Source organism: Polyodon spathula, chromosome 25 (genome assembly GCF_017654505.1).
Source record: "Polyodon spathula isolate WHYD16114869_AA chromosome 25, ASM1765450v1, whole genome shotgun sequence".
Classification (NCBI taxonomy): domain Eukaryota; kingdom Metazoa; phylum Chordata; class Actinopteri; order Acipenseriformes; family Polyodontidae; genus Polyodon; species Polyodon spathula.
The window spans coordinates 22,275,128-22,303,124 of record NC_054558.1 but is presented as its reverse complement, the minus strand read 5'-3'; the positions used below and the strand labels follow the sequence as shown (position 1 = coordinate 22,303,124).

The 27,997-nt window shown below is 44.7% G+C and overlaps 1 protein-coding gene across 1 annotated transcript; it reads left to right on the top strand.

The window, feature by feature from the left end:
• Window positions 1-27: 27 nt before the first annotated feature.
• On the top strand, window positions 28-27,789 carry LOC121299957 (acetoacetyl-CoA synthetase-like). The gene is made up of 18 exons (XM_041228228.1): window positions 28-288; window positions 1,295-1,398; window positions 1,997-2,117; window positions 3,530-3,643; window positions 9,116-9,213; window positions 9,653-9,767; window positions 10,838-10,919; window positions 11,126-11,276; window positions 12,270-12,350; window positions 13,210-13,334; window positions 18,980-19,044; window positions 19,350-19,472; window positions 23,118-23,231; window positions 23,591-23,716; window positions 24,039-24,108; window positions 24,612-24,670; window positions 24,804-25,006; window positions 27,614-27,789. The coding sequence occupies exons 1-18, from the start codon at window positions 153-155 to the stop codon at window positions 27,749-27,751; spliced, it is 2,025 nt and encodes a 674-aa protein (XP_041084162.1). The 5' UTR covers window positions 28-152; the 3' UTR covers window positions 27,752-27,789.
• The last annotated feature ends 208 nt before the right edge of the window (window positions 27,790-27,997 follow it).

Here is a 27,997-nt window from a genome sequence, read left to right as displayed (position 1 = left end):
AGCCTGCGCGCTGGCACACAGAGTCGGTCTTTGCCAGCTTGTCAGGGGGGTGAGGCGACACTGCCTTCAGAAACCTGTGAGAGTCGCATCTGATCAGAGGTGATACTAGCCGGAGAGAAACGCTTTATCCAGCTTCCAGGGCTGCTGCCGTCATGTCCAGAGACACAAAGACAACAACGGGAGAGGAGATTATGGAGTCCAAGGTAATGTGGTACCCAGACTCCAAGAAGAATACCCAGATGGACAAATTCAGATCAGAGGTGAACAGAGATTTTGGATTGAAACTGGGTGAGTGGTGAAGGGTACTCCTGTAGCGTAAACACGCACAGCACACGATGAAGGATGTCAGCTCTTCCGCATTACTCTTATATTGTCGTCTGGTGCGTGGATTCTTGAAAACAAGCAAGCTGCATGAGAGAATTATTTTATTTTTGTTTGTTTTGCTTTGTTTAGGAAGACTGTATTATTGCATTAATGCAAAACAATTGAAAATAAAATAATCTTCTTGTTAATAATGTGTTGTATGTTTCTATACGCTAAGTTGGCCAGCTGATCAGAGATGGTAGAATTTGCTGGTTATTTTGGTCGAATCTAAAAAATGATATGCAAATAAATGAGCAACCAACAAAATCAATATTTAATAATAGTAATAAAAATAATAATCGTAACATTTAACAATTTTTTTTTTTATTATTAGGTTCATATAAACAGGTTTACACAAATTAAAATAAATAATAAGTGTACACACTTTATAATTAGTCTTGATAATAATAAAACAATTCTGTGTTTCCATTGGAAATGATAAGACAGCACAGTAAAAGCACAGCACTGCAGTGGTCTCTCTCCAGGACTTTGCAATAGCAGCAGGGGTCTGGAGCAGACCCTTCTGAATAACTCCAGTGCAGCAGCAGCCAGCTATTCCTGCTTGATCAGCCAGGCCTGGTCTACAGGATAGGGCATGCACAGCACAGGGACTGTGTAAACACTCCTTACTGTAGGCAAATTGAGCAAACTCGTCACACAGTGACATTCCATGCCTTGCAGTGAGTGTATGAATGAGTGACACATTCCTTTAGTATGCAGCTTGAAGATACAGCCAAGCTTGGTTACTGTGAACTCTTTGGCACCCCAGAGAGCCTTGATGAGATTTTTGACTTTTATTAAAATCTAACTGTATTCACATTTTTGTTGTCCCATTTACTGTAATACCTTTTTCTCCAAACCCTTTAATGAAGAGAAGGATCGTGGACTCACTTCGATTCTGAGCCTGAGGCTCTTTGTTTTGTGTTTCCAGCGAACTACAATGAGCTGTACCAGTGGTCTGTGGAGAACTACCCGGAGTTCTGGGCAGAGGTGTGGCGGTTCTGTGGCATTGTGTGCTCCTGCATGTATGAGGAGGTGAGTCTGTTTTCAGTGAGGCAAATTGCTGGTTTGGTTTTTATGGGCTGTCAGATAGCACGGTCGTTCATCAGAGCCTTGACTGTCACAACTCATCGGGACACTGGAGCTTACTTCATCTATCAACACCCTGAACACGCTCTGCATAGAAATGACTTTGCCTTCCACCCCGCATATGAACATGCAGTTCCATGTACTGTATTTCATGCTATTTATGAAAGAGTATCAGCATTTATTTAACTCTGATGCCCTTTTTCTGTGTTTTTATCTTTTTATGGGATGTCTGGTTTACGAGGGGGGCCGACGCTTCAAGCCAGTTAGGCACATCTCTGTGAACATCTTTCATTCAGGGCTTGATCTGATCAACGTGAATCCAGCTGGCCATCTCCTCAGCCTGTATGTTCCAATGACAAGTGTTGTATTTAAAGCACAGTGACCTGGCAAGGCTTGAGAATGCCATGTTAAACGAGAGGCAAGCCACAGAGTTCAGATCTGAAGATGAGGCATTGCCACATTGCCTTCTGTGGAGTCCCTCCGCTCCTGTAACCCCTCCCCTTCAAGGACAGCAGCTCACGGGTTGTTCTCCTGTTATTCACAGGTGGTTGACCGGACAAAGAGAATCTCTGATGTTCCTGAATGGTTTAGAGGCAGCCAGCTAAACTACGCCGAGAATCTACTGAAGCATAAGGATCAGGACAAAATAGCTCTGTATGCAGCAAGTGAGTGAATGGGATCACAGTCCACCACATTAGAGCTGAGCAGAAGGCTCTTCTCTGCATTTTGTTTTTTAAATTGTCTTCCAAAAATAACCCAGCAGCATATTTGTATGTGTTACACGTGTGAAAGGCTCTGGGGCATCAAAGTTCACAGCCACTCCACCTAACGCATTTAAAGTGTTTAAGAGTAAGTTGCTTCAAATGACGTGTTTCGCTGTGGTTCTGAGTGGTTCTTTATTACAATGAGTTGACCGTTTCTATTTCTTTGTTGGGTGCTTTGACCTGAGTTCAGAAGCTGCTCTTCCATTCTACTTGCCAGCCACACCAAAGTGAAGGGCAGCTTCTCAACTTAGCCCAAAGCACCTTGGCACAGACTGCATAAAAACACACACTTGCAATATCTGAATAATTACAATGATAACCACTCAGGATCTGTGCAAATCTCTGATAAAAAGGGCAGAGGAGCTAGTCAAAAGAAAAGAAAATGTACTGGCTATTTAAAACGAACAAAGCTGCAGAAATGTCATAGGGATTTGGAGATGATAAGAAGGCAGTACCTTGACCTGCTCGTTTGATGGTTTATCTTGTTTTCCCCATTCAATGCAAAAACAACATCAATATGATTACTAACAATTACTCAGTGGTGTTGCCGCATAAAGTACATTGCGCAGATAGCAGTCATTTTAATTAGTGATTAAATGCTAGTAGCTCAGATGGGTGCAGATGAGTATAGTTCCATGTGCATAGTGTAGGGGTGCGGAGTGCCGGTGATCAAGGTGGTGTGGTTTAGAGTACTGTGGCTTATCCAGTTTACTTAAGATAATCCACTGAATTTGAATTCAGCTGAGTGCAGACTTACTCATTCCTGCTGGCAGTGCATCTGAGCTGCAGCTGGGCCTCAGATTTAATTACTCTACTTTCCAGGAATTAAGCAGAACTTGATTTTACTATTTCTGGGAAGCAGAATATTACACACTTTTAGCTGGTTTAATCAAATCCTGTAATGCTAAATTCATTATAAAATAATACTCCAGGCGAATGTGGCATATGGAACTTTTTAATCAGACGTTTGCTGACATGTCATGAAGCAAAATGCACAGCTCCATTTCTTCTGTCCCTGTATTATTTAGATTTGTTGGGTGTACATTCGGATTGTCATTAGTGTGTGCATGCGTGTGCGCGTGCGTGTGCATGCTCATGCTATAGATCAAACTTCTAGTCTTTGCATACTGTATAATTGTTTGTGTTGCACAGTATGGCTGTGTAAGTAATATGCAAAGAGCAATTTCCGAATGCAAGACAGCTGTTTGCCAAGCTGGCTGTGCCACACAGGTTAGTGTTTAGCAGGCACCCTGTGCCAGGTGCTGTCAGGGCTGGCATGTTGTTGGTACTGATGCCCTCTTTGTGGCCCGCAGCGGAAGCGAAGGAGGAGATCACCAAGGTGACGTTCAGGGAGCTGAGGCGAGATGTCGCGCTCTACGCTGCTGCCATGAGGAAGATGGGGGTGAAGACGGGGGACAGGGTGGTCGGTGAGGAAGCTCTTCTTTATCTCCACACAGATCTCAGGGCACCTGGAACCATGTCATAACAGAGTATAAACTAGCCATAGTTGTTCTTGTGATGTGGTATCTACCGGGGGATTACATGTGTGGAATAGCATGGAAATGCTGCTACACCATTGCACCAACAAGATCCTTTTAACAAGAGCATTTGGAATTACCTGGTTATTACAATGCAATTACAGGATTACAATGTAATTACACTGCGGTTCTTGTGCTCCAATATAAAGCTCTTCCGAACTGTATTTAATGATTTGAAACAGACTTCTTTAAACAGCGCCTGAGTTAAATGACTATTGAGTGCGTCCTATATATTGAAACCTTGGACAGCCAGAAGCATTGACCTTGCTTGTCATTTTATTAATGCTTCTTCGCCCATGCCTTCCAGCTCTTACAGACATCTCTTTCATCAGCTAATGGGCCTGCACCAAGCCAGCCCTGCTGTGTGACTGGCTAGAGGGCTGTGGCTCTCCAGTCCCGGTTTGGAACGGAGATGTCAGCCCTCTCTGCTTGGAGCGTAGTGTGGTAAGCACTGCTGCAGAAATGCCAGCATTTCCAGCTCCGTGCACAGGAGAGCCTCTTTAACTAGACGGGAATTTGAAATGCTTGCTATGTCTTATCTCAGGTTTATGTTTACAAGGATTTTCCAGAAATGTAAAAGATCAGTGAAAATCCTGTGCATTTAAAGAACCCAGATTGACACAGGAACTCACACTTTCTGCAGGTGTTTCAGTTAGATTTCATGGAATATTAGGCAGCCCCAACTAAATTCTTCTCCTACAGCATTACAGAGCATGAGCGAGAGCTCAGGCAATGTTTTTTCTATATAAATTGCGGCACTGCCTTGTTAAATCAGTAAGGCAGGTGTTCTTTTCAGTGCCTTAGCTCAGCTGGCATGATATGCATGTAAGTGTTTACAAGCTGTGTGCTCTTCTCCCACACAAGCATGGTAAGAGTAATCCACTTACCTCTGGCTTACCTAGTGAAATCTTGCCTTGGCTCTTATGCCATTTATAGGCCTGTTTTATGTAAGCAGGGAAATAGACTTGGGCAGACCTTTTCAGGTTTCAGTGCACAGTGTGGATGCCTAACGACAGGTGTGCGGGTTTCCCTTGGTTAGTTTGTAGTGCTGAGAAGGGAAGAGCGTGTGCACGGCCTGGGTGTTTTAAGAGTAAGAAGTCAGCTAGTGTGCAGGACACAGCAGGGGAGTTGCACTGCCTTCTCACAGCACAGGAAGGGAGAGAGGAGAGGTGGCACACAACAATAACTGGGTGGATGGTTTACCCAGAGACTCAGTGTTGCACATACCCTAGGCTGCAGTTCCTTGTGATTTGGGTTTGTAGCTTGCTTGCTAGCAGCGTTTGCATTATTGTGCATTTAGATTGGGGATCTTTGCAGATATCTTCCTCTGCAGCCCTGGTATACTACTTTCTGTTACATGCTACTTTGGCCCCAGCTGCATTACTATTTGTATCAGAGATCCCCTTAGAAATCCATTCTACAGGCAGAAACTCCAATGCTAGTCTAACTGAACTGGACACCCCATAGTAGTCCACTTGCTTGTGCCCTGTTTCACAATGGGGGTGCAACGAGGCAAAGGTTCCAGTTCAGAGTGTGTGTTTTGTCCGCCTGTGAGCATTGATTGCTGGTGCTTGTATAACAGCTCCTCAGCAGAGCTGTGTACTTTGGTGCAGTGTCCGCCCAGCCCGAGTCTTGAAGAGTAATTGCAGAGAATGCCCTTCAGCTTTATTTGATGGATTGCATCTTGCTTAACAGCAGCCTTGTCATGCCAGCACTCTAGTAGATTGCTCTTTCACCCAGCGGCTCTCTGTTATAGTTGTGAAAGGGAGCTCAGGCCAGGTAGGTTTCTCAGTCGAGAAAGTTGCATAATCCTCTTAGAATGAATGGGATGCACTTTGATTGCCCATCTTGTGCCGCAGGTTTGTTCAGTCCTGATTGCACCCGTTTAGGAAAGTTGGAAAGGCTCTCATGGTTATTTGCTGGCTGTTGTGTTCCACGTTGGTGCTGCATTACTTTTTAACTTCTCACTTGATGCACGTTGGCTCTGCATTCTTGTGTGGAGCCCTCTGCTTGTGCCTGTTTTCATACAGAGGCCTGCAGTTAATTGCCTGTGCTCAGGTGCAAATGCAGTCAATGCAGTGAACCTAGAGACCTTGCAGTTTGCAGATGGAACTCAGAGGAACTGACAGATCCCTGCCAGAGAGCAGGGCAGGCCCTCTGCACGTGAGCGCTGAGTGGACCTGAGCCTGGGTTATAATCCACAGAGAGGGGGAGCTTTCATTGGCTGCCTGGGAGCGGTAGACTTGGCCAGGCTGTTCCCTGGGGAGTGTGGTCAGATTGCCAGCACAGTGCAGACGGCCTGTCAGCCAGGACTCGGCTCAGAGCTGTACTCTTAGCAAAGCACACAAGGTGTGTGTGTGAGTTCAGTGAATGGGGTTCTGTTAGAGGATGGGAGAGCGCATCGAGCCAGAGTTACAATTTAGAATTTGCTTCATTTAGTTTTTTATACTAAAATAAAACGATTACATTTGCAGGACAATTCATGCACAGACCATAAGGAGAGACCCTTTGCGTGGGTGATACGCTTTCATTCTGCAAAGAGTCCTAACGCAGCTCGCACGATCAGACAGCCACTTATTCACGTTCCAGAAAAACATCCCACTAAATGAGTGTGTCCAATTGATTCATTGTTTATTAAACAGCGTGCTTCAGAAAGCAGCTGGGGTTTAAAATAGCTAATGTGAACCCATGTGGCCATTTAACCTGGACATAAAAACAGATATCATTTACAAGGAGGACTTGAGCTGAGTGAGGACAATGTACAGGGCTTACCCCAGAGGAATAAGAAGCTGCCTGTTGTTTTGTATTTCAATCTGAGGGACTGAGGCTTTTCATAACGTACTTGCTAGGTGCTGCCACCCCTCCCACACGCTGCTAGCATTGCTGTTACTCAGTCCAGCAGTAAATCCATCAGCCCCATCAGTTAATCAGCTAAGCTAGGGAAGCAATCAGCTGTACAAACAGAGTCATAGCAAGCCTCAGTGTAACTCACATTCACTGGTTTCTACTTGAAGCCTGATGAATTCGCATTTTTAGGTCAGTGGCTATTCTTAGCAGACAGTTGGCACTTTGATCTTGCAGACAAGCCGAGTGCACATAATAGCCCAGCATGCCAAGCGGGGATCAGCGTGGGATTGGGGGCATGTGACCTAGACAGAGAAGCACAAGCGCTCACACTGGAAGCTCGGGCTGGCTGGTGAGAAAAATGCTGGCATTGTCCATCAAAGTGAGGGCAAAAATGACTTGGTCTGTGTGCTGTGAGGTTCTGGAGTTTGGAATCCTAAGTTATAGCACACTGTGGGTCATTGCTCACGAAGATAGAATAATGAACAGGCCTGTGTGTGTGTCAGTGTGTGTGTGTGTGTGTGTGTGTGTGTGTGTCAGTGTGTGCGTCTGTGTGTGTTCTTGTAATTCCAGTGGATTAATCTGAGATCTCAAGCTGCACTCATGAAACTGCATGCAAGTAACGAAGCTTTCCTGAAACGATGGCTTATTGTGACTGCAGTTGACGTGCATGTATAAATCACAGTTGGAAACGATGGCTTATTATGACTGCAGTTGACGTGCATGTATAAATCACAGCTGGTTTTCTTCATTCTTGCCAAGATCTGCTTTTCGAGCTGATTGCCTGTTTCCATTCCCTGGTGATTCCTGTTCCATTGCTATAGTGATTTACAGCAGGAGTGAGGGCACTCCTTGTAGATCTCCTCTGCCTGCCCGCCTGGCCCATGGCGCTCTGATTACTGGGTCTGAGAGCAGGTTCATCACAATTAAAAAGCTCCTTTTATTAGGGCAGTATAGAGTAGAGCATAGCAGGGCATCTCTCAACAAAGCTGGCTTTCTTTGACATGGAGAATGCAGTGCAGGTGCTGCACCCATGTGAGGCTAAAACACATTCCTATTGAAACAACAGCAAACAGGAATTACAGGGTCCAGCAAGTGTGGCAGCTGAGTTGTTTGAAGTGTTTACAGATATGAAGTGACACACACGTTAAAGCATTGTAATAGAGGCTGCTGATAACAGGCATTCTACAGTAAGGAAATACACATTTCAAAGACAAGTGCAACCCGTTAAACCGTGCAACACATTCTGATAAGCCATCGGTACGAGTTTACAATCTTTATAGTTTTTCTAACCCAGGTTACTGTGTTCGTTGGCATGCTTTAGATTGTTGCAATGCATAATGCACCCTGTTAATTGTGTTACTTTAGCACTGTGGATGACTACCAGGAACCAGGCAGGCAGAGTGAGGTGTGAGACCAAAGCGAGTCGGAGCGGCACGGAAGAGCTGCTCTTTTAAAAGTTTCCCGTGGTATACTGTAGTAAAAGCGTAGTAAAGCACAGTGCAATCATTATTAACAACGGGTATGGTAAAGCATGATAACAAACTGGGTTAGCCATGGTATGAACACAAAATCATATTAAACTGCCAAATGAACGGCTCTAAACTTTTCTACTGCTCCACTGCTCTGCAGAGATGAATTACTAGAACACAGGTGTCGAATTTCATATCAGGACGCACAGTGACACTCCCTGTGCAGGTGTGTGGAGACCAAGCTAACCGTGCAGCACACCTGACAGACGCACAGGGCTACAGGAGTAGCTGGCTGCGAGCCAGTAAAGGAACTCTCAGCAGTATCTAGATTGCCTGCACTTGTGGGATAGGCTGTGTGCAAACAGCCCGAGGAGGTGTTGTGTTTCATGGCAGTTTAAGTGTCAGGATAAAAGCAGAGGCTTATGGTTTCTGAACTAATCAAGTGTTATTAGATATCTCCTGGTATCACCCCTAGTCTAGCTGATAGCGTGGCCCTGAACTGCACTTCCGTCTGGTCCCTGGAGAAGGCGCTGTGGTTTAGGGGGACTGCAGTGTGGAAGGTAGTCTGGATCCCCAGATAACTTCCATATCTTTTATCTAGGCTAAAACCATTGGCCCTATACAGGACCTAACTGAAACCGTTTTGCCCAAAATAACCAAAAAACTAAAACAGAAATAAAGAAGGCTAATGTTGAGCAAAATAGAGTGTGCACCTTTGATAAATACAGTGATATCTCAACTCTCTTCTGTCAGGAATACTTGTCAGTGCGTAGGTGCTTTTAGGGTGAAACTTCAGTTTAAGGATGTCTTTATAAAATGTCAAAGTGTTTTGATAGTTTCTGAAATGCAGGCGTCTGAGACAGTGTGAATGGAAGCACAGTGATGTAAGTCGGATCTGAATGCAGGAAGCACTTTGTTGACACAGGGAGTTGTAAATGCATGGAGACCTGCTGGGCCGCACTGCCTCTTCTGCTCCTCTTCCTTCAGTTCTTGTGCTCTTGGCAGTGAGGTGCATGGCTGCTCACGGCTGGGTTTTGTTTTGCAGGTTATCTACCCAACAGCATTGACGCCGTGGAGGCCATGCTGGCAACAGCGAGTATCGGAGCCATCTGGAGCTCCACTTCCCCCGACTTCGGGGTCAACGTGAGTAGCTGCAGCCTTATATTTCAGTCAGGGAGCTCGGTTATTGCAGAATATATGGTGCAATCTGTACTGAGTGCCATGTGTATTTCTTTGTCTCAGGAGTTGTAAAACTGGGGGCTGGGGGTAGGAGGGGGGGTACAAAAGCTTCAGGGGTCACAATACCACTGCAGCACCAGCAAAGAGACACCAAGAGCTACTGGCTGCAGATCTTTTGTAGACGCCGGTGACCTCCAGTGGACACATTTAATATTGCTTTTAGGCTCCCTTGGTCTTGGTAGACACATGTTTAAAATGCAGGCTTGACGTGTGTCTGCTAGATGAAGACGTTCTTTTAGTTTACTGCAGAGTCTGTGACGCTCCCACCCCTGGTGAATGAGAAGGTGTCTCCCTCGTGTCTCTAACGCCTCCCTGTCTGTGCTATGCTTCTCTTCCTCAATAGGGAGTCCTGGATCGGTTCTCCCAGATCCAGCCCAAACTCATCTTCTCCGTCTCTTCGGTTGTGTACAACGGCAAGGAACATGACCACATGGAGAAACTCCAGAGCGTAGTCAAAGGTAGGCTTCCTGCTGAGAGCTCCTGGGATATTGAGGCTGTTTAAGCGGGACAGATCCACAGAAATGATCCATTGTCAGAGGATTTGGAAACTGAGATATAACCAGAGCTGGGAGATCCTAACCAGGAGTTGCATTCACCTGTTTCGTGATTCAGCCTGGATCCCAGGATGCTACGTAAGGGTTTAAAATAAATGTTCTCTTTCCTCTTGTTAGCATTAGCAACACTGCGCCGCCCTTTATTGTGCTGAAGATCTTCTGCTTGTCGTTTTTTGTTCTTTAATTTGGTTTATGTTTAAAAATTCAAACGTATCTCTATAGATGAAAGGTTTCTTCTACTTGGTTTCTCAGTTCAGAGTCACTCCTTTTGATCAGACCATGTGATCTGAAGCACAGGTACCAGGAAAGGATGCTTATTTGTCATCTCTAGTGCTGCATTTTATTTCTAATCTGTAGTGCTGCATTTGAAATGCTTTGTATACCCTGAATAACGTTAATAACCAAAAAGGCTATCAGCAAAATGAAAGAGGGGCCAGTGATGATGTTAACAATGCTAATGTGGATTTTAAAGCCTTGATTATCACTCCCTTAGCCCCCCCCCCACCTCCACCCCTTCTGCTTTTCTGCAGAAAACAAATGAGATGTGATCTGGAGACCCTACCTGACCTGCTGTGAGAATTGAGGCATTTTATGTGAAGTACTGTTAGCCACTTTACATGAGCAAGACGTTCTCAGAGTGAAGGTGCTTCCTGCAAACCCTAATGATAGCCATGCTTTTGTTGATGCAGCAGGTGGAGCTCTAGCCACATTTGTAAAGTGCATTCGAGAAAGTATGATCTGTTCACAAAAAATTTTAAAATATTATTCGTCCTCACTCTCCTAAGTTAAACAGTGCTCTAAAAAGAAAACTGAAACTAATAAAAAATCTCTGAAACAGATGCAAAGGGTTTCATGAACCGTAACCTTGACTTAATTCACCAAAAAAAAATCAAAGCTCTCCTCATTGGAACGTTCTTTAAAACAGTCCTGTACACTCTGACGACATCTTCTTTCCTCTTCACCTGTGTCTCTAGGGTTACCTGACCTGAAAAAGGTGGTAGTGATCCCGTATGTCCGTTCAAGAGATGCTACAGATCTCTCCAGAATCCCGAACAGGTAGGATTCCGCCAGGGTGACTTCGTGCAGGGGAGGGGAGGGGCTTGACGATGTCATCGGTGACCTCATCATGCTGACAGTCATACCCTGGACATCGCCTGTTTGGCTCCCAGGGTGATGTAGTGGCTCGGTGGAGCTGCAGTGTGCTGGATGTAATGCCGCAGAGGCAGTGCTGCATCTCATGTGTCTGTTTTGTGGGGTTGCAGTGTGTTCCTGGAAGACTTCTTGGCCATGGGAAAAGAAGGAGACCAGGATCCACAGCTGGAGTTCGAGCAGCTGCCCTTCAGTCACCCTCTCTTCATCATGTACTCCTCAGGAACCACCGGGGCACCGAAATGCATGGTCCATTCTGCAGGGGTAGGTACTGAGGGCAGAGGAGACGCCTGGGCACCGAAATGCATGGTCCATTCTGCAGGGGTAGGTACTGAGGGCAGAGGAGGCGCCTGGGCACCGAAATGCATGGTCCATTCTGCAGGGGTAGGTACTGAGGGCAGAGGAGGCGCCTGGGCACCGAAATGCATGGTCCATTCTGCAGGGGTAGGTACTGAGGGCAGAGGAGGCGCCTGGGCACCGAAATGCATGGTCCATTCTGCAGGGGTAGGTACTGAGGGCAGAGGAGGCGCCTGGGCACCGAAATGCATGGTCCATTCTGCAGGGGTAGGTACTGAGGGCAGAGGAGGCGCCTGGGCACCGAAATGCATGGTCCATTCTGCAGGGGTAGGTACTGAGGGCAGGGGAGGCGCCTGGGCACCGAAATGCATGGTCCATTCTGCAGTGTTAGTGCCACATAAGACTGACCTCTGGGATATACACTGTATATAACAAAAGGGAATCCAGTGTGTGGGTGAAGTAACGAGACCCATTCATTCATTGTATTAATCCGTCTATAGATCAAATAAAAAGGGCTGCTTGCTTCAGCTCTCTAGTCTGTAGCGCACTGCTGTCTCTGAAATGCTGGAGTCATGTCTTTGGAGATCCACTGGGTGGCAGCAGCGCCCTGTCTGACACAAAGCAGCTTCGCTGGCATTCGGATTAACAAGTTCTACAGGCACGTCGTAATCATTTCCACTGCGAGGTGTTGCTTGACTTCAGTGAGAACAGGGAGTGTATTTCTTTTGCACTTTATTGCACTGTGTGCACAGTGTAAGACTTTGCAGTGCAGCCCCTCTAAGCCACTTCACATAATAGCTTGGAAATGGTTTTGGATTCTGTTTTGTGGCCACTCTGATAATAAAAAGACAAACGTACCTGAACAGTTCATTAAGAACTGCTCTAGTGGAGGAGCGAGTGGTACAGTCTGTTAATGTCTCCCTTTCTCTCTTGCTCTCTCTCTGTCTTTCTTCTCCACAGGGCACCCTCATTCAGCATCTGAAGGAACACATTCTCCATGGCAACATGAGCAGCAGTGATGTCATCATTTACTACACCACTGTAAGTTTCCAGCAGTCCAGTGCAGTCCGCTCCTGCGTCACCCTCGCTCTGACTGGCAGGGAGTGGGCAGCTAAGGGTTCTCCCGTGGTGACGATGCCATGGCTGGGGGAGCTGAGACCATATTGGCTCTCTTTTTGTCTGTATCTGCTCTGCGAAGCTCTAACCCCAACCACCCATTATCTGGCTGGATGAAGCTAATGCCAACAGAACAACAACACTAAACACCCTGCTGTGGAAACAGAAGTATGAGCAGGTCTTTTCTGAGGGTGTTTTTAGAGCTGGTCTGTCTCTCTATTGTGTGGTGCATGCTTGCCACAGTGTTCCTGCTGTGGAAACAGAAGTATGAGCAGGTCTTTTCTGAGGATGTTTTTAGAGCTGATCTGTCTCTCTGTTGTGTGGTGCATGCTTGCCACAGTGTTTCTTCTCAGCGTCCGTTCCTGCCCTTTACTGTGTTCCTATGTTTCAAAGTTAATCAACACTCAAGTCATGCAGTAAATCAGTGAAACTTGAAGTTCATTTGATACCCTCAAGCTAATGCAAATTATTATTTAATTATTAGTTATCATATTTTGCTGTTTCCTCATTGCATGTCCAGAGACTATGAAATACACCACGTACTTGAGGTCGTTCCTTAGTCATATTTAACTTGGTGTTACACAGAAGCCCATTTACAGAACCATAAAACTGATTGTTTCTCCATTTCCCTCTCCCTCCCTACTTCTCCCTCTCTCTCCCTCGCCCTCCATCTCCCTCTCTCTCCCCCTCTCAACCTCTCCCTCTCCTTCTCCCTCTCCCTCGTCCTCTCCCTCTCTCTCTCTCCCCCTTTCCCCCTCCCTTCTCCCTCTCCTCCCTCTCTCAGACGGGCTGGATGATGTGGAACTGGTTGATGTCTTCTCTTGCCACCGGCTCCTCGGTGGTGTTGTACGATGGCTCTCCACTAGTGCCGACTCCCAACGTGCTGTGGGACTTGATTGACAGACTAGGGTAAGGAAGACACAGACAGGGAGGGACGAGGTGTGCTGGGATATCTGGAGAGCAGATAACCTCAGTAGGCTTCCTAAAGAATTGCTTTGGAAAAGGAGTGTCCAGTAATATGATGGACTTGAAAAAGACTGCTGCCGTCTGTCCGATCTGTGCCTCCTTTATGCCATACCTTTAAAGTAATCTTTGTAAGTTTCTGAAATTTTAGCTTGTTATGAAACGATGAACAGATGGAACTTCAATTCAAATTACATCTAATGCACCGAATCCCTTGACTCCTTCCCACCAGGACCCTCTTCCATTGTCTCGTGCTGCAAGTCTCAGATACTCCCAGTCTCTTAGCTTCTCTGTTCTGTGCTGTTCATAAGTGAGCTTCTTTAGCCAAGGGAGAGGAGGCAAGGCATCTCCCAGTAGGATTCTGTCAAAGGGTTATTGTGAGTAATTGGTTGGGAGAATGACAGGCTTCATCTGTGATATTGAGATTGACATTCAACTGTCTGGCATCGCAATGAAGGAGCCATCTGAAGTTAAAGGTTACATTTCATCCCTATTGTTTTCAGGGAAAGGTCAAAGAAGTCTCAAGAAAGCTCAATGACAAGAAACAGGGCTGTTGTTAGGATTGAGCTCTTAAAAAGCTTTTTAAGATTTTAAGTCAAAGGATGTGTTCTGTGTACCAGGAAATGAGAAGCGCTTTCCTTTCTTTCCTTTTTCTTTCGAAAGCGTAGTCCACAGTAAAACTGGGTACCAGTGTCAGTCACAGTGAAGGCAAGCCTTGCATTTGCATTTGAGTAATGTCAGCTTCCTTACTTGAAATCCTGCCAGAACAGTCTGATTAACTGCACTTTGTTTGCTGTATTCAGTTTAAATTCAGTTGTGTTGAATGTATGAAGCTGTGAGATCAGTGCAGTTCAGTGTAGCTGCAGCACACATTGGGAATGTTAGCTGGCAGGTACAGCACATTTGATCAGCAGGGAGTTTTCTCAGTCCCAGCTCTTCTTGTTCTAGATGTTTTAGATGTTGAGTTAATTGAGTTTAGAAATGGTATTTTATTGAGCTGGCACAGCGCACGCTGCCATGCAGTAAGAGTTGTTAATGCCACATGGGCTCATGCTTTTCTTTAATTGCTTTCCAAGTTCAGTTAACTCACTTTGTAGCGTTTTCATTAACATGCGTGGCAGCTATCAAAACTGTTCTTCCACCAGTCCGCTGAGCAGCGATCTGCACAGAGATTACAATTCAGAGTAAAAAGAAGATCGCAAGAGAGCTAGCTAGTGTTCAAGTGACAGTGTTTTCCCTTCTGGCTGAGAAGTTCGGCAACGCTAGTGCTAGAAGCCTGGAGCAACCCCTCACGAAGAGCTGCCGAGGAGCTGAGGAATAGATATTGCAGCACGCTTTTTGACACGGCTGTCAAGGATCAGCGCGGCTTCTTTAATTAAAAAGCTAAGGTACCTCGTGCTGTAGGACCCAGCTGCATTGGGAGGCATCGTGAAAACACCTCGAAAACATGCCCTTTCCCTGTGATCCTGGTTCACTGCAGGAACTTGCAGGGGGATGGAGCGGGCTTTGTGATCCAAGCATCCGGAACACTGCAGCAATAAAGAGAAACATCCTCAGTAATAAATACCCAGGGTGTGAATCGCAATGGGATAAGCTGGTATATGAATTGCAATGGGATAAGCTGGTATATGAATTGCAATGGGATAAGCTGGTATATGAATTGCAATGGGATAAGCTGGTATATGAATTGCAATGGGATAAGCTGGTATATGAATCGCAATGGGATAAGCTGGTATATGAATCGCAATGGGATAAGCTGGTATATGAATCGCAATGGGATAAGCTGGTATATGAATCGCAATGGGATAAGCTGGTATATGAATCGCAATGGGATAAGCTGGTATATGAATCGCAATGGGATAAGCTGGTATATGAATCGCAATGGGATAAGCTGGTATATGAATCGCAATGGGATAAGCTGGTATATGAATCGCAATGGGATAAGCTGGTATATGAATTGCAATGGGATAAGCTGGTCTCTGCAGCATCCTTAAACTCACAACAGACTCCCAGTGTGAGGGGGTGGGGGGGGGTGGGGGCTTATCTTCAGGGATCTGATCAGCAGACTCAGGGCTGATATTGAATACTGCCGTCTTCAGAGCAGAGTTCTCATACGGGCCCCAGGTACTCCACAGCCTTCTTATTGATTTTCTCTCATATTTTATTGAAGTTTACACAGCGCTGGGGCTGCAGGAGAAATACATTGCATCTCTAGCGTGGATGTGACTGGAATGAGGACTGGTGATCCACAGTTTCACTGCTTCATATACATTTCTGCAATGCCAGTTTAAATCAGAAACCATTGAGAAGACTTGCACTATAAATGGGAAGGGGGTTCAATACAAACAGTAATGCACTGAACTGTTCTGCCGGGACACAACGCAATGCTCCTGTAACACGTACCGCTGATCATAACGCAAGGGAGCCATCGTTTAGATCAGTGCAGTTTATCACAGGTTAGTGCTTGCTGCCATGGTTAAGAGCGAATGATGCTCCTGTATTGCTGGATTCACTGTATTGACAAAGTGTTTAACTCTATAGAACTACAGCAATGCACCAGCTGTGGAGTTATTTGAGTAAACTTGTATTTTACCGCTTAATTTGCAAACATTTACAGTACAACAGATGATAGTTGGGGGAGGTTAAAGCGTTGCATTTTATGTTATTTTGTGGTGTTTATTTTTAAGAGTCTGTAATATATTCGAGGTGTGGTACATGTCCTTTCCTGGTTGAAAACTGCACTCTATTTTGTTCCAGTTGCAGTTCCTCGTTTAGCATTTCTTTCTAAAACCCCATTGTGCAGCATTTATTTTTTTTGTGTGCAGAATAAACAAATGCCTACCCGACAGTTTTTTGTGTGTCTGAATGAATGCAGTGATGAGATTTAGACAGGCGCGATCAGGTGCTGTTCACCAGACCGTACGGCAAAGTGGAATTGTCGTATTCAGGCTTCACCACATCATTTGCTTCTTGATGGACTTGGCTCGGCAGAGTTCAGTGATATGAAAAGGACCCAGTCACTCTGTTAAAGCTTGCTTTGAACTTTCAGGATACCATTCATAACACTAGCTGAGAGAGTCAGGGTGTTGTCTTAACAAGCTATTCATGAAATCTAATTATTCTCACAGCTCCAATAAATGCATGTACGTTACATATCTGGTGTGATGTCCCATCTAGGATACATGTCAGAGTCCGGGAATGTGAAGTGCATGTAGTGGCATTGTAGTTCCCATGTACTGGTTATTAGATGCTCTTCTGTGATTGAAGGATGGGACCTGACCAATATACCTAATGCGGAAGTGTCTCCAGTCGCCTCTTTAGCATTGCTATAAGGTTGTGCATGAAGGTGAATCTGCATTGCTGTTGGTGCTGGTGGGCAGTAATTTGGTTAAAACGGATTAGTTACTTGACATAGAAACATCAGCATTGTGAAAACTTGTTAAGAGTTTATTGGGGAGTAAAAAGAGCAGTGAAGGGTTTTTACTGCTAATTGAGGGATCAGTAATAACGATCAGTAATTAACAGTTCAGTCGAATAAGCTGGTTAGCAGGGGAGTCTGTATACCCAGCAGAGTTTATATCAGTAACCCTCGGGTCTGTCACTGAACCTGCCGGGTCGTTTACATGGTATCAAAACTGAATAGGGTGAATGGTTTCAAAAGAATTCATTAAATAATACTTATCCAAGAAAAATGGCAGTATAGATGTGCAAGGAAGAAATGAAACCGCGAACATCACTTATCCCCTCTAGAGTTTCCTTCTAGTTTACCTTTGATTTAAACAGCAATTCCAGTCGTGCTGCTCTAGAGAATGCGTCACTCAATCAGTTTGTCTGTGTAGCGCGTCCTGCAGCTTTGCAGCTGGTTTGAATTCTTTGTGTCTTTGTGTCTCTTTACTCAAGGCCATGTCACTGACGTTGCAAAATAAAGATCCGCTCTCTGAAACGCTGGAAAGAAAAACTCTGAAAAGCCATTCATGCAAAAAGTTATTTTTATCTGCAAGTGTAGTTAAAATGCAAATAAATGCACTTATCCATCACCGGTTTACTGCAGCGCTTCTCCCTTCCAGAGTCACAATTGGAAGTGGAGGGCTGTCTTGTAAATATATCCTCTTTCTTCTGCTTCCAGTCCAAGCCCTTTACAACCTGAGTGGAATAAGAAGCAGCTGCTGTCACGGGAGCATCGTTCTCCTTTGAACCTCTGTCAAGAGGTTCATACACGGCTCCTGCTGTACAAAGCGTTGCCTTAGCCTTTCAACCTGCCTGTCGACCTCCCCCACTTATTGTCTTGTTCTGAAAAGCAGCCCTGGCTGTTGTTCATTTGCAAATGAAATGGCTTCACCTGGAACCTGGTTTCTCGTAGTAAATAATGGAAGCTGACAGGTTTTCGGTGTTAAAGGCAGACAGGTAACAGCTGCGTGATAAATCGTTCCACTTTATTGATCTTTTTTTTTTTTGATGTTGTTTTTGCTTAAATGTTACTGGCGCTAATGACAGCGTTTCTGTTTTCAAGTCAGCTAAAGTAAATAAGCCTGGCTGAACCGTTCAGTTCAATTTGTTTAAATGCTATTTGTTGATGCTTTGTAAAAAGGGTAGGGAAAAGAAAAGGTCTACACCTGGGCTAGCGCTGAGGTAGAGAGAAGAGGATCAGTGTGCGGGGATGGCTTACCTTGCAGAAGAATGCCTTCACATCACGTTCCACACAGAAATAGCTCCAAACAATCCGGGTTCAAATCACACTGCTCCAGTTGAGCGGAAATGACCCTGGATAAAGTTTCTGCAAATAACAAAACAAACAAAAGATTTAAAAAAAGATCTGCATCGCTGTGCTGGGGGCTGCTTCGGATTTCTCTTGCTTTCAGATCTAACATCACTATCCCAGCAGCAGACTCCATTCATACTAGATCGGGTATACTTTTTCCACTAAACTTGAATTCCTTAGAAAAGGGACTTGCAACAAATATAGCTTCACCCTTATTAAGAGCTTACCATCCCTTGTATGCCATACCCTAAACCGTATTCCGAAGTGCGTATTACACCAGGTAAACCTGGCACTTATTATTCCTTTGAATTGCCCAAATCAACAAAGGTCAAGCAGCAAAATTCAGAATCTTAAGAAAGTGATGTGTGCGTGTGAGCGTGTGCGTGTGTGTGTGTGTTGTTTCTGGTATTGAGGATAAAGAAGCCTTTGAACAGAAATGGGAGGCAGGAACTGAGACCTTTAATGGAGGTGTATTGTGGTGGCTCATCTGAGAGCAAGGAGTCTTAGAAAGGCTTTTATTGACAGATGTGCTGAAAATACTGAGAGGCTCTTTGTAATTTGTGAAGATTAAGGTGCATCTCACATGTCTGTGGTGCTACACTGATCAGGGTCCTATAATGGGTTTGTATTGTAGCCTCTTTATCGGAGGTTAAAGCACAGCATGCCTTGCGTCTCCTCTTGTCTGTCTGTCTGTCTGTCTGTCTGTGCCCAATGTGTATGTGTAAAGAATGTCCATCTAGTGCAGCACACAGAGTGCAGAATAAGAGAAAGGAAGGTCGGATTGTACTGTGTGCTAAACTAACACTAATGCATATTTTCTTTCTAATTGCAGAATAACTATTTTTGGCACCGGGGCCAAGTGGTTGTCTGTACTTGAGGAAAGGAACCTGAAACCAGGTAAGGGACAGCGGAGTCTGTTTCAGACCCTCGCCATGCATTCTGACATTTCACCCACTAATTGGGATTTGGTGTCTCACTGAAAAGTGAATCCAGTTCAGACCCATCTCACGTTTTTGTAAGCCTGCATGTTTGTTGGCAGTGGGTGCAGCCTGTTTGAAAATTAACTGAATCTGTAATAAACCTGGATCGCTTCATGTAAAACGTTTGCTTCAGTTTTTGTTGTTGTGCTTTGCTTCGTGTTTATCAGGGATCTCAGTGCATCTGTGATACGCTTTGACAGTCTGTATTTGTTCTGTTTGTAGCTGAAACCCATAACCTGCACACACTCCACACCATCCTGTCCACTGGCTCTCCCCTCAAACCTCAGAGCTACGAATATGTCTACAAAGACATTAAGAGTAACATTCTGCTGGGATCCATCTCAGGTAAGCAGATGCACGCACACGCACAAACAAACACACGCGCAAACACACGCGCGCACACACAAACACGCACGCACGCACGCACGCATGCATGCACACACACACACACCCCTACACACACATACACACACACACACACGCACACATGCGCACACACACATACCATACCTGTTTAATTCACATACAAGCCCAGCTTTAGAGACAGAACCAGCTAACTCTAAACAACGCGCTAATGAAAGGGCAAAAAAAAAATAAATTCAGGTTAGTTTTTGAAATATCGATTGACATTCCGAATAGACGCTGGAAGTGAGTTCCAAAGTGAACGAGCGTAAGAGCTAAATGTCCTTGCAATGCCCTAGTCTTTTAATTGCTGTTATTGGCAGATCTCTGAGTACAGGCTGGATTTGTGAGGCAGGAGCAATGGTTATCCTTGTAAGTGAAGGGCGACGTTCTAAAAGATGCCATTAAAAAGTTACCTAGATAATGCAGTATTTAGATTTGGTTAAAAAGCACACTGAAATCTTTGCACATTCTGGTAAAATTAAGAGTTTTCTACTCTCCTCGTAACCCAGCCCTGATTAAGCATGTCTCAAGTTGAATATGAATAGTAATAACAAAGAGTGGCACGGGGTGTTATTTATTCCACAAGGCAGCTCTGGGGATTAAAGGATCTGCATTTAAAAGGGAAGGATATTAATCAGTTGATCAGGAGATGGGGAGAGCATTGTGGTGCAAGGCAAGCGAGGTTCAATCGAGAATACATTGCTGCTCTGTGTTAGAAGCCACAACACAAGCTGAATCCTCTTAAAAACCCAACGAAGACAACATGACGTGTAAACTATGTGGAGTAGCTGAACTCAGTCATTGAGTCGACCTGCAGACAGTAATACTCTTACCATCTGCTTACACAGTATGAAGATCTGCCTGCAGTCTCCATGTGTTAGACTTCAAAACCCATAACCTTGTTAAAAAACGAGACAAAGAAATAAAAAATACTTTTTAGCTAAAAAATTTTTTTTAAAATTACACCCACTGTGCTCTTTCTCAAAACTGTTCTGCCTCGAGTAATCAGGGGTGCGAGTCTGTGTTTTCTGAATTGTTTTTGGCTCAGCTGGTTATCCTCTGAAGAAATCCTTACAGATCTGTACAATGAGAACTGCAGTCTAACACGGCCCTTTCTGGAGTGCTTCTCTGAGCATGTGTGTCTCTCTAACAGCAGGTGGGAGGCTGTTAAGTGTATTTAAAAGCTTAATTCCAGGTCAGTTAAGATCAATAGATTGATCTTAAAGGGAGATTTTTCTTTCACTGTTCCTGGCTCACTGACACTGCGTTAGCTTGCTTCCTCGAATCATTTCATCAAGCACTGGAACTTTGCAAATATTTGTTCAAATGCTCATTTGCAGCCATACTCAGATTCCGTTTGCAGTTCCTATAGATTTCTGAACCGTCAAAGCAGGTCAACATAAACAAATCAGGATTAATGCGTAAAAAGCTGGAATGCGTGCAGGATTCAAAACGCTGATTTCATTGGCAAAATAAGCCTGATTTAAATAAAGCACTTATGCACACCAGCTGCTTGCAATGGCAGGAGTTATTACATTTAGTATTGGCAGGCAGCCATCATCAAAATATTGCATTGAAAACAGGCTACAGCTTTTCACTGTAAGTGCAGGGTACTTAGGGTTTCCACAGTCAGTTTACATGCAGAGGCTGGAAGTGTCCATTAGAGGGTGCTCAAGGCACGTAAATGACAGAAGAACATATGTGTGTTTCTGCAAGGTTCACGGGCGCTGCTTTCACTGCACCTCAATGGAAATGGATTGTAAAGAAGCTGGGTCTAGCATGTTTGTTCAGGAGAAATACCCTTCTACCTAGCGTATGCCAAACCTGTTTTTTCAATTTCATTTCTGATTATGAGTTTTGTGCTGTATAAATATGTGTTTTGTTTTGTTTTGTTTTTTAAAATGCAATATTTTAAATGCCGGAAATAACTGTTCATGCCCGTGTCAATGCTGTGTGATTGCATAAACAGGAAAGTCAAATTCAGTTCTTCAGATAAATGCATGACGTTGAATAGAATCAATAAACCCAAACACCGTGTAGCTAAACAAATCTGCACAGCATAGAACACATGGAGTAGAATTGACATGCCATGTGTGGCCTCCCTCGTACTGACAGTGACAGACAGCCCGCCCCACCACTGCTTCCCGGAGTCCAGCTCTTCCAGGTATGCCAGACCCAAACCCCTCCTGTTGGATTGTTTCTGAAAGCCATTCCAGTCACTGCCTGGAGCTCAGACAGGACCACAGTGGTGCTTGATCGCGTGCCCAGGCAGATCCCGGTTATGTCCAAACACGACTTGATCCAGAGACCTCCTGAGAGTTGAGACAGAAACACCTTCCTCCACTAGGCAGACAGGCCATCAGCGTTGCAAAATCAAAGGCAAAATTCACCAGAATCCATTCAGTTGCCTTTTTGTAATGCATTCGTGAGAACCTACAGTGCAAACACTGTACAGCAATGTATTTAAACTAGAAAGATGTAGGTTGAACAAGCCTCGTGTTAAATCATTACAACGCATCTCCTTCATTGTCGGAGCGAGACAGGAGTATAGCTGGAGGACGATGTCATTTATCCACTTGGGAGCAGAGACTAATTTTACATCAGGTCTCTGGAGGTTATATACCATGTATACCTATTTATATACAGCTGCAGACAAAGCATAAATTAGGCTGTCCTTTTTTTAGAGCATGCTAATAATGGTCCTAAGGACAACCTGTAGGCTTCGTTAAATAAACGTACTCTCCTCTGACTTGTTTTTGCATCCTCTGTGGTGCAGCAGTAGTTGATGTCCTTTCAGTAAAAAGCACGCAGTCCCGTGCGGCTCTTGCATTAATCAGTGACTCTGCGTAGCAGCCTGGCTAATTCCCCGGTCGTGCGCTCTGTGGAATAATCAACGAATGGGTTTTATCTATGCAGTGATGTGCTGGCGAACGTCAAAGGCCCTGTGGAGTCTAGACCTAGCGGATTGCATTGCATGTGTGACATTTCAAATGTGGGGAAGTGCAGGCTGACCTCAGATCCTTTGAGATGGATCACAGAAGCACTTGAATTTAAAGCAGGTGCTCTCTTTGCAAACTTTTAGCTGATGCAGAGAAGTGTTCAGGTATCTAGAATTCACATCAGCATTGGTCATATATGATATTCTATTCTATTCTATTATAGTTGTAATGTATAGTTGTTTCAAATGGCTGTAGGTTATGTATAGCAATCGTTTCTATTTTATAAATGCTGCTGTTCAAGAGTTCAGTTTATGACTGATCATTTATAGCAGAATGAATGTTCTGCCGTGTTGAAACATGCAACCTGCCTATACGAGAATACTGAAGCAGTGTGTTGTTTTTAGCTCTTAATGAAATCTCTGGTCATCAATACGGCTCTTTCAGAAAAACTACAACTTATAGTGTAGTTTGGCTTGAAGTGGTTTCTATGCCCTGTCTTGGTCAGGGCGGTGATATTGTTGTACAGCCTGCACTCCCTGATTCTCCGTGTGTAGACATTGCATGGGACTTCACTGGTGGTTACTTTCTGTGCCTGTGGTACGCAGGTCCAGCTTGCAAATGAGCTGCTTTTCCTCCTGTTTTTAAGGTGGAACAGATATTGTTTCCTGTTTTATGGGGCAGAACTTCACAATTCCCGTGCACAAAGGAGAAATCCAAGCCAGGAATTTGGGAATGGCGGTGGAAGCCTGGAACGATGAAGGTACAGTAAAGACGCTGTATTAGGAGTAGCGATTACCCTTTAGTGTGATGTCACCTTTGAGAAGCTTGCTTTAGGAATCTGTTTGTAATCCAGCTTTAATACAAAAATGAAATGCGTTTCCTACCGCAGGACTTGGGCTGTGCCTCTGAGCACTTAAACATAATAATAGAGTAAGTGAGGTGGCAGCTGAAATGCACACAGTAAATCAACACAGTTTATGGGTTTACCCAAGTATATTTGCACATGTAATTTTGCTCTGCTGTTCACCACTTCCCAGTGACTCCCCGTGCCTGCCTGTGCTTTTCCATGCTTTTTCCTAACGTGTCTGTATGATTCTCCTGCATGTCCTTTGCAAACAGGGAAGCCTGTGTGGGGAGAAAGTGGAGAGCTGGTATGTCAGAAGCCCATTCCTTGTCAACCAACCCACTTCTGGAATGACGAGAATGGAAGCAAGTACCACAAAGCCTACTTCTCCACCTTCCCTGGTACAGTAACTCTGCCTGCTTTTCTGTTCACTCTACTTGCGGTCTTTAACTCTTGAAATGCAAGCTTAGATCCGAGAGGCAGGAGACAAGGCCAGAGCACCACCCTCTATCGCCACTTCCCTGGGAACAGAGGGCAGTAAATACCAGAGCAGCTGAATGACCCAGACTGCTATCCCAGCTTGAGATCAGTGCTTTAATAAAGTCTATTTTTGCACTGACGCAGTGTGCCAGCAGTTCTTGGCTTGTAGACATTGAGCGTTCCCTCACACTGACGTCAGCACCCTCTCAGGCCAGAGCTCCTCACTGTGCTCTGTTCTTTTAGGTGTTTGGGCTCATGGGGACTACTGCAAAATCAACCCTCAGACAGGAGGCCTTGTGATGCTGGGGAGAAGGTGAGGTTTGAGTCCCTGCTTTGTTACAGCTCTACCGTTGAGCAGTGCCACTCCTCTCAAGACCCTTTTCAAATGAGCTCCTTGATTTTATTTCTTAAACCTGCAGCTTAAGTGAAGGGCTTGAATCCACGAGTAAGTTGTCTATCTCCCTGCTGTTTGCATACAGTTTCACATCTGTAAATTCTTCAGTAACACCATAAAAACGGTTTGCTGAACTCATTTGTCTAGCTTACTGTATCTCAGTTTCACAGTGATTTAACCTCGGCTATTACCTGTGAACTTGTGCCCTTTAATTGTGAAGGGTCTTGCAGTTTAAACATCTGACATGCAAGGGTGACGGTCTGTGTATTTAGGGTTTAGTTTATAGAAAAGGGCTCAGACATAAGATTGACTGCAAGATTTCTCTCATTGGTAATCAAGGAGTCAGGTTCGGTTAATTATGGCCCCTCTGTCTGTAGCATGTCCGGGTGTTCTTTAATGATCCCCTGTGCTTATTTTTCCAGTGATGGTACTCTGAACCCCAATGGTGTACGATTTGGAAGCTCCGAAATCTATAACATTGGTAAGACTCTCATTCCAATCCAGTCAGTCTGCCTCTTCATACGATGCTTCAAATCCACTCTGGCTTTTATTTCTATTCCACTGCAATGGAACAGTTTCTGACAGAGAGTTTCCGTCTCCTTGTCTGTCTCCAGTGGAAGCTTTCGAGGAAGTGTCCGACAGTCTTTGCGTCCCCCAGTACAGCAAAGACGGGGAGGAGAGAGTGATCCTCTTTCTAAAGATGGCACCCAAGCAAGCCTTCGGGCCGGAGCTGGTGAAGAAGATTCGAGATGCCATCCGGGTGGCACTATCGGCTCGTCACGTCCCCGCTCTCGTCCTGGAGACCAAAGACATTCCGGTAAGATGTCTTCGGGATGCGTCGGGATGTAAAACTGCGAGAGACGATTATCCGTCTTTCTTTATTACCTGCTTTGACCCTGCTTTGCTGCTCCAGTACTGCAATAAAGGAACAGCACTAACGAGTATTAAAAATAAATGAGTATTCAGTAATATTCTGAAAAGAGGGCCAAACCCAAATGATGTCTCAGTAATGCACTACAAATTAGTTTAGTTCGGTGCTTTTAAGTTGGAGACGCGGGCAATCCATTACCAAGATATTTAGCGATAACTGCAATTTTTTTTAAATGAATCTAATTATTCATAACTAGTGTGGATGGGTGAGTGGTTGACCCCAACTAAAATCTGTGCAGTTGGAAAGCAGATCCATAGTGCAGGATCCATATCCTGTATTATTTGCATCATGGAAACAAGCCATGAACGAACCCATTGATACTAAACAACAGCATCTATTACTATTTTTAATGATAAAACAAGAGCAAGCATGACAATTTTACTAGCCCTGCTTTTAGTTGAAGAGTACTGTCAACCCAGATCAAGGCACGCTGAGGCGTGTTTCGAGGATGCAGTTGGTAAGTGCTTGAAGATGAATGTGCTTTGTGAACGGATGAAGTGAGGAGAATGGGCTCCTTTTCTATGTTACTTTATTTTCATTAGCTCTGGTAGTTTTTAAACAGAGCTCCATGTTGTTTGATTAATACCCTGGTCTTGTGTGATTTATCATGGTTAAAGCATCCAGATTATATTATGAATAGGAAGATGGTGACATGTGTTTTTCCTCATGGGGTGTAAGCATGCAGTTCTAATTAAAACAGCGTTTCACTGCCGGACAGGGGCTTCATTAACCCCTTCATGCTGCTGGAACTTCAGCTTGTTACAGAGGCTGCCCATCTAAGATCTCTGTTGCTGCAGCTTTAAAAGGATGCAGCTTCCCGTACTGAAAAACACAGAAGAGTGCAGCGAGTTTCAGAACGATGCACCCACATTGCATGTGTCTGCGAATGAACTCAAACCACAGTTTGCCGCGTTCTGTTCTCTTCGTAGGTGTTTAATGGGGCAGAATTGACGTCCAGCGAATGAGCTTAGTGCCACCAAATGTTTGTTTACTGAAGCAAAGACTGTCTTAAATAACTGGTCCAAAGTGTTTTTTGTTCACTTTATTAGTGAGGCTCTTGTAAAGAAACCCAGCTTTCAGACGTGACTCCAGTGAGGTACAGTACAGTACATACTGAGCTTGGCAGAACCCACAACAGAGTAAAGTACAGCACACACATGCAACACTATTAATCATGTAAGAGAGATACAGCACACACAATGCTATTGATCAGGTAAGAGAGATACAGCACACACATGCAACACTATTAATCATGTAAGAGAGATACAGCACACGCATGCAACACTATTAATCATGTAAGAGAGATACAGCACACGCATGCAACACTATTAATCATGTAAGAGAGATACAGCACACGCATGCAACACTGTTAATCAGGTAAGAGAGATACAGCACACACATGCAACACTATTAATCATGTAAGAGAGATACAGCACACACATGCAACACTATTAATCATGTAAGAGAGATACAGCACACGCATGCAACACTGTTAATCAGGTAAGAGAGATACAGCACACATGTAACACTACTGATCAAGTACATTAGGAAAATGCAGATGATGAGAATGGAGAAAAACACATCAACAGTCTGAGAGCACGGGCAATTCATTTGGCACGATTAAGTCTGTATTCGTAACTAGCGCATGTTACAGAATCTGCCAGTGGAACCAGAGTCGACTCTGATCAGCTCTAAAGATTATTAGCAGTTGAACCGTTGGGAGCCGAGCCAGATGACTCTTCACATTCCAAACTGCACTAAATCTGAGAGCGTTCTGACAAGGGTAGGAGGAGCCGGGCAGGCAGGTGCATATTGCACCCTTTCCAAATAAACTACTTGCAGCGCGCTGATTAAAACAACTGAAAAAGCACAGCTGAGCTATTTCTGCTTGAGCATAATGTGAGCTGCAGCATGTAAATCGAGCTTGCGACGAGCAATCTCATTTCTCATTCCCTTTCTCGCCTGTATCTGTGCGAGCCAGACTGCAGTGTGAAGTGTGAAATGGGAGCGCTAACGGCAGTTCAGGGACTGCTACCATTAGGAGAGGTCAAAGGACGGCCGTTCCTCTCCTGCCTGAGCGTGTCTGACGAAGTGCAGCTCTCAGGAGTACCCTGTTAAGACCCTTGATTGTTGATTTACAGAAAGCTGCGGCAGCATCCACGCATCTTTCTGATCTCTTATTATGATAAAGTCCATTGCGTGGAAAATCCATCATATTTATCCAAATGAATGTGTATGGCCGACGTTCTCCAAGCTCTGAGCTGCAACTGGTCATTATGAAGGGAACAAACACCACATTACATTTCTGAAACGAAAATTAGGACGACTACAAGCCCCTAAATTGTTGGGGGTATTGGGATAAGGTTGTGTCACCATTGCCTATCCAATCAACTGTGCCTCTTTTAAAAGATCTACACGCTTCAGGTGAGAGGCAATTAGCCACTACACCCCCTCGCTATAGTTGAACAGTAATGTTTGTGTTCTTGCTTTCAGTACACGATAAGTGGGAAGAAGGTGGAAGTCGCTGTCAAGCAAATCATTGCTGGAAAAGAAGTTACCCAGCGTGGGGCATTCTCCAACCCTGGCTCATTGGACCTGTATAAGAATCTGCCAGAGCTGCAGAACTTCTAAAGACAGCTGCCTGGGACAGGATATAAGAGATGAAGGGGGGGGGGGGGGGGGGGGGGGGGTGGTGAACCAGAGACTGATTTCAGCGACTGTGCATCGCTTGTAGTGGGGAATCACTAAAGATACCTTTCCCTGAAGGTAGATGTGGTTATGTCTGATACCAAGGTAATAAGTCATGATACATACTGGACTCCATGCTACCAGGATGTTTTGCAGCTCAGCTGTGGATGTGTTTGGTTCTTTTCCACC

Coding starts and splice junctions, on each gene's coding strand:
- LOC121299957 (XM_041228228.1), top strand. CDS start 153: ATGTCCAGAGACACAAAGACAACAACGGGAGAGGAGATTATGGAGTCC. Junction 9,768..10,837: donor ACTCCAGAGCGTAGTCAAAG/GTAGGCTTCCTG, acceptor CTGTGTCTCTAG/GGTTACCTGACCTGAAAAAG. Junction 24,671..24,803: donor CTCCGAAATCTATAACATTG/GTAAGACTCTCA, acceptor GTCTGTCTCCAG/TGGAAGCTTTCGAGGAAGTG.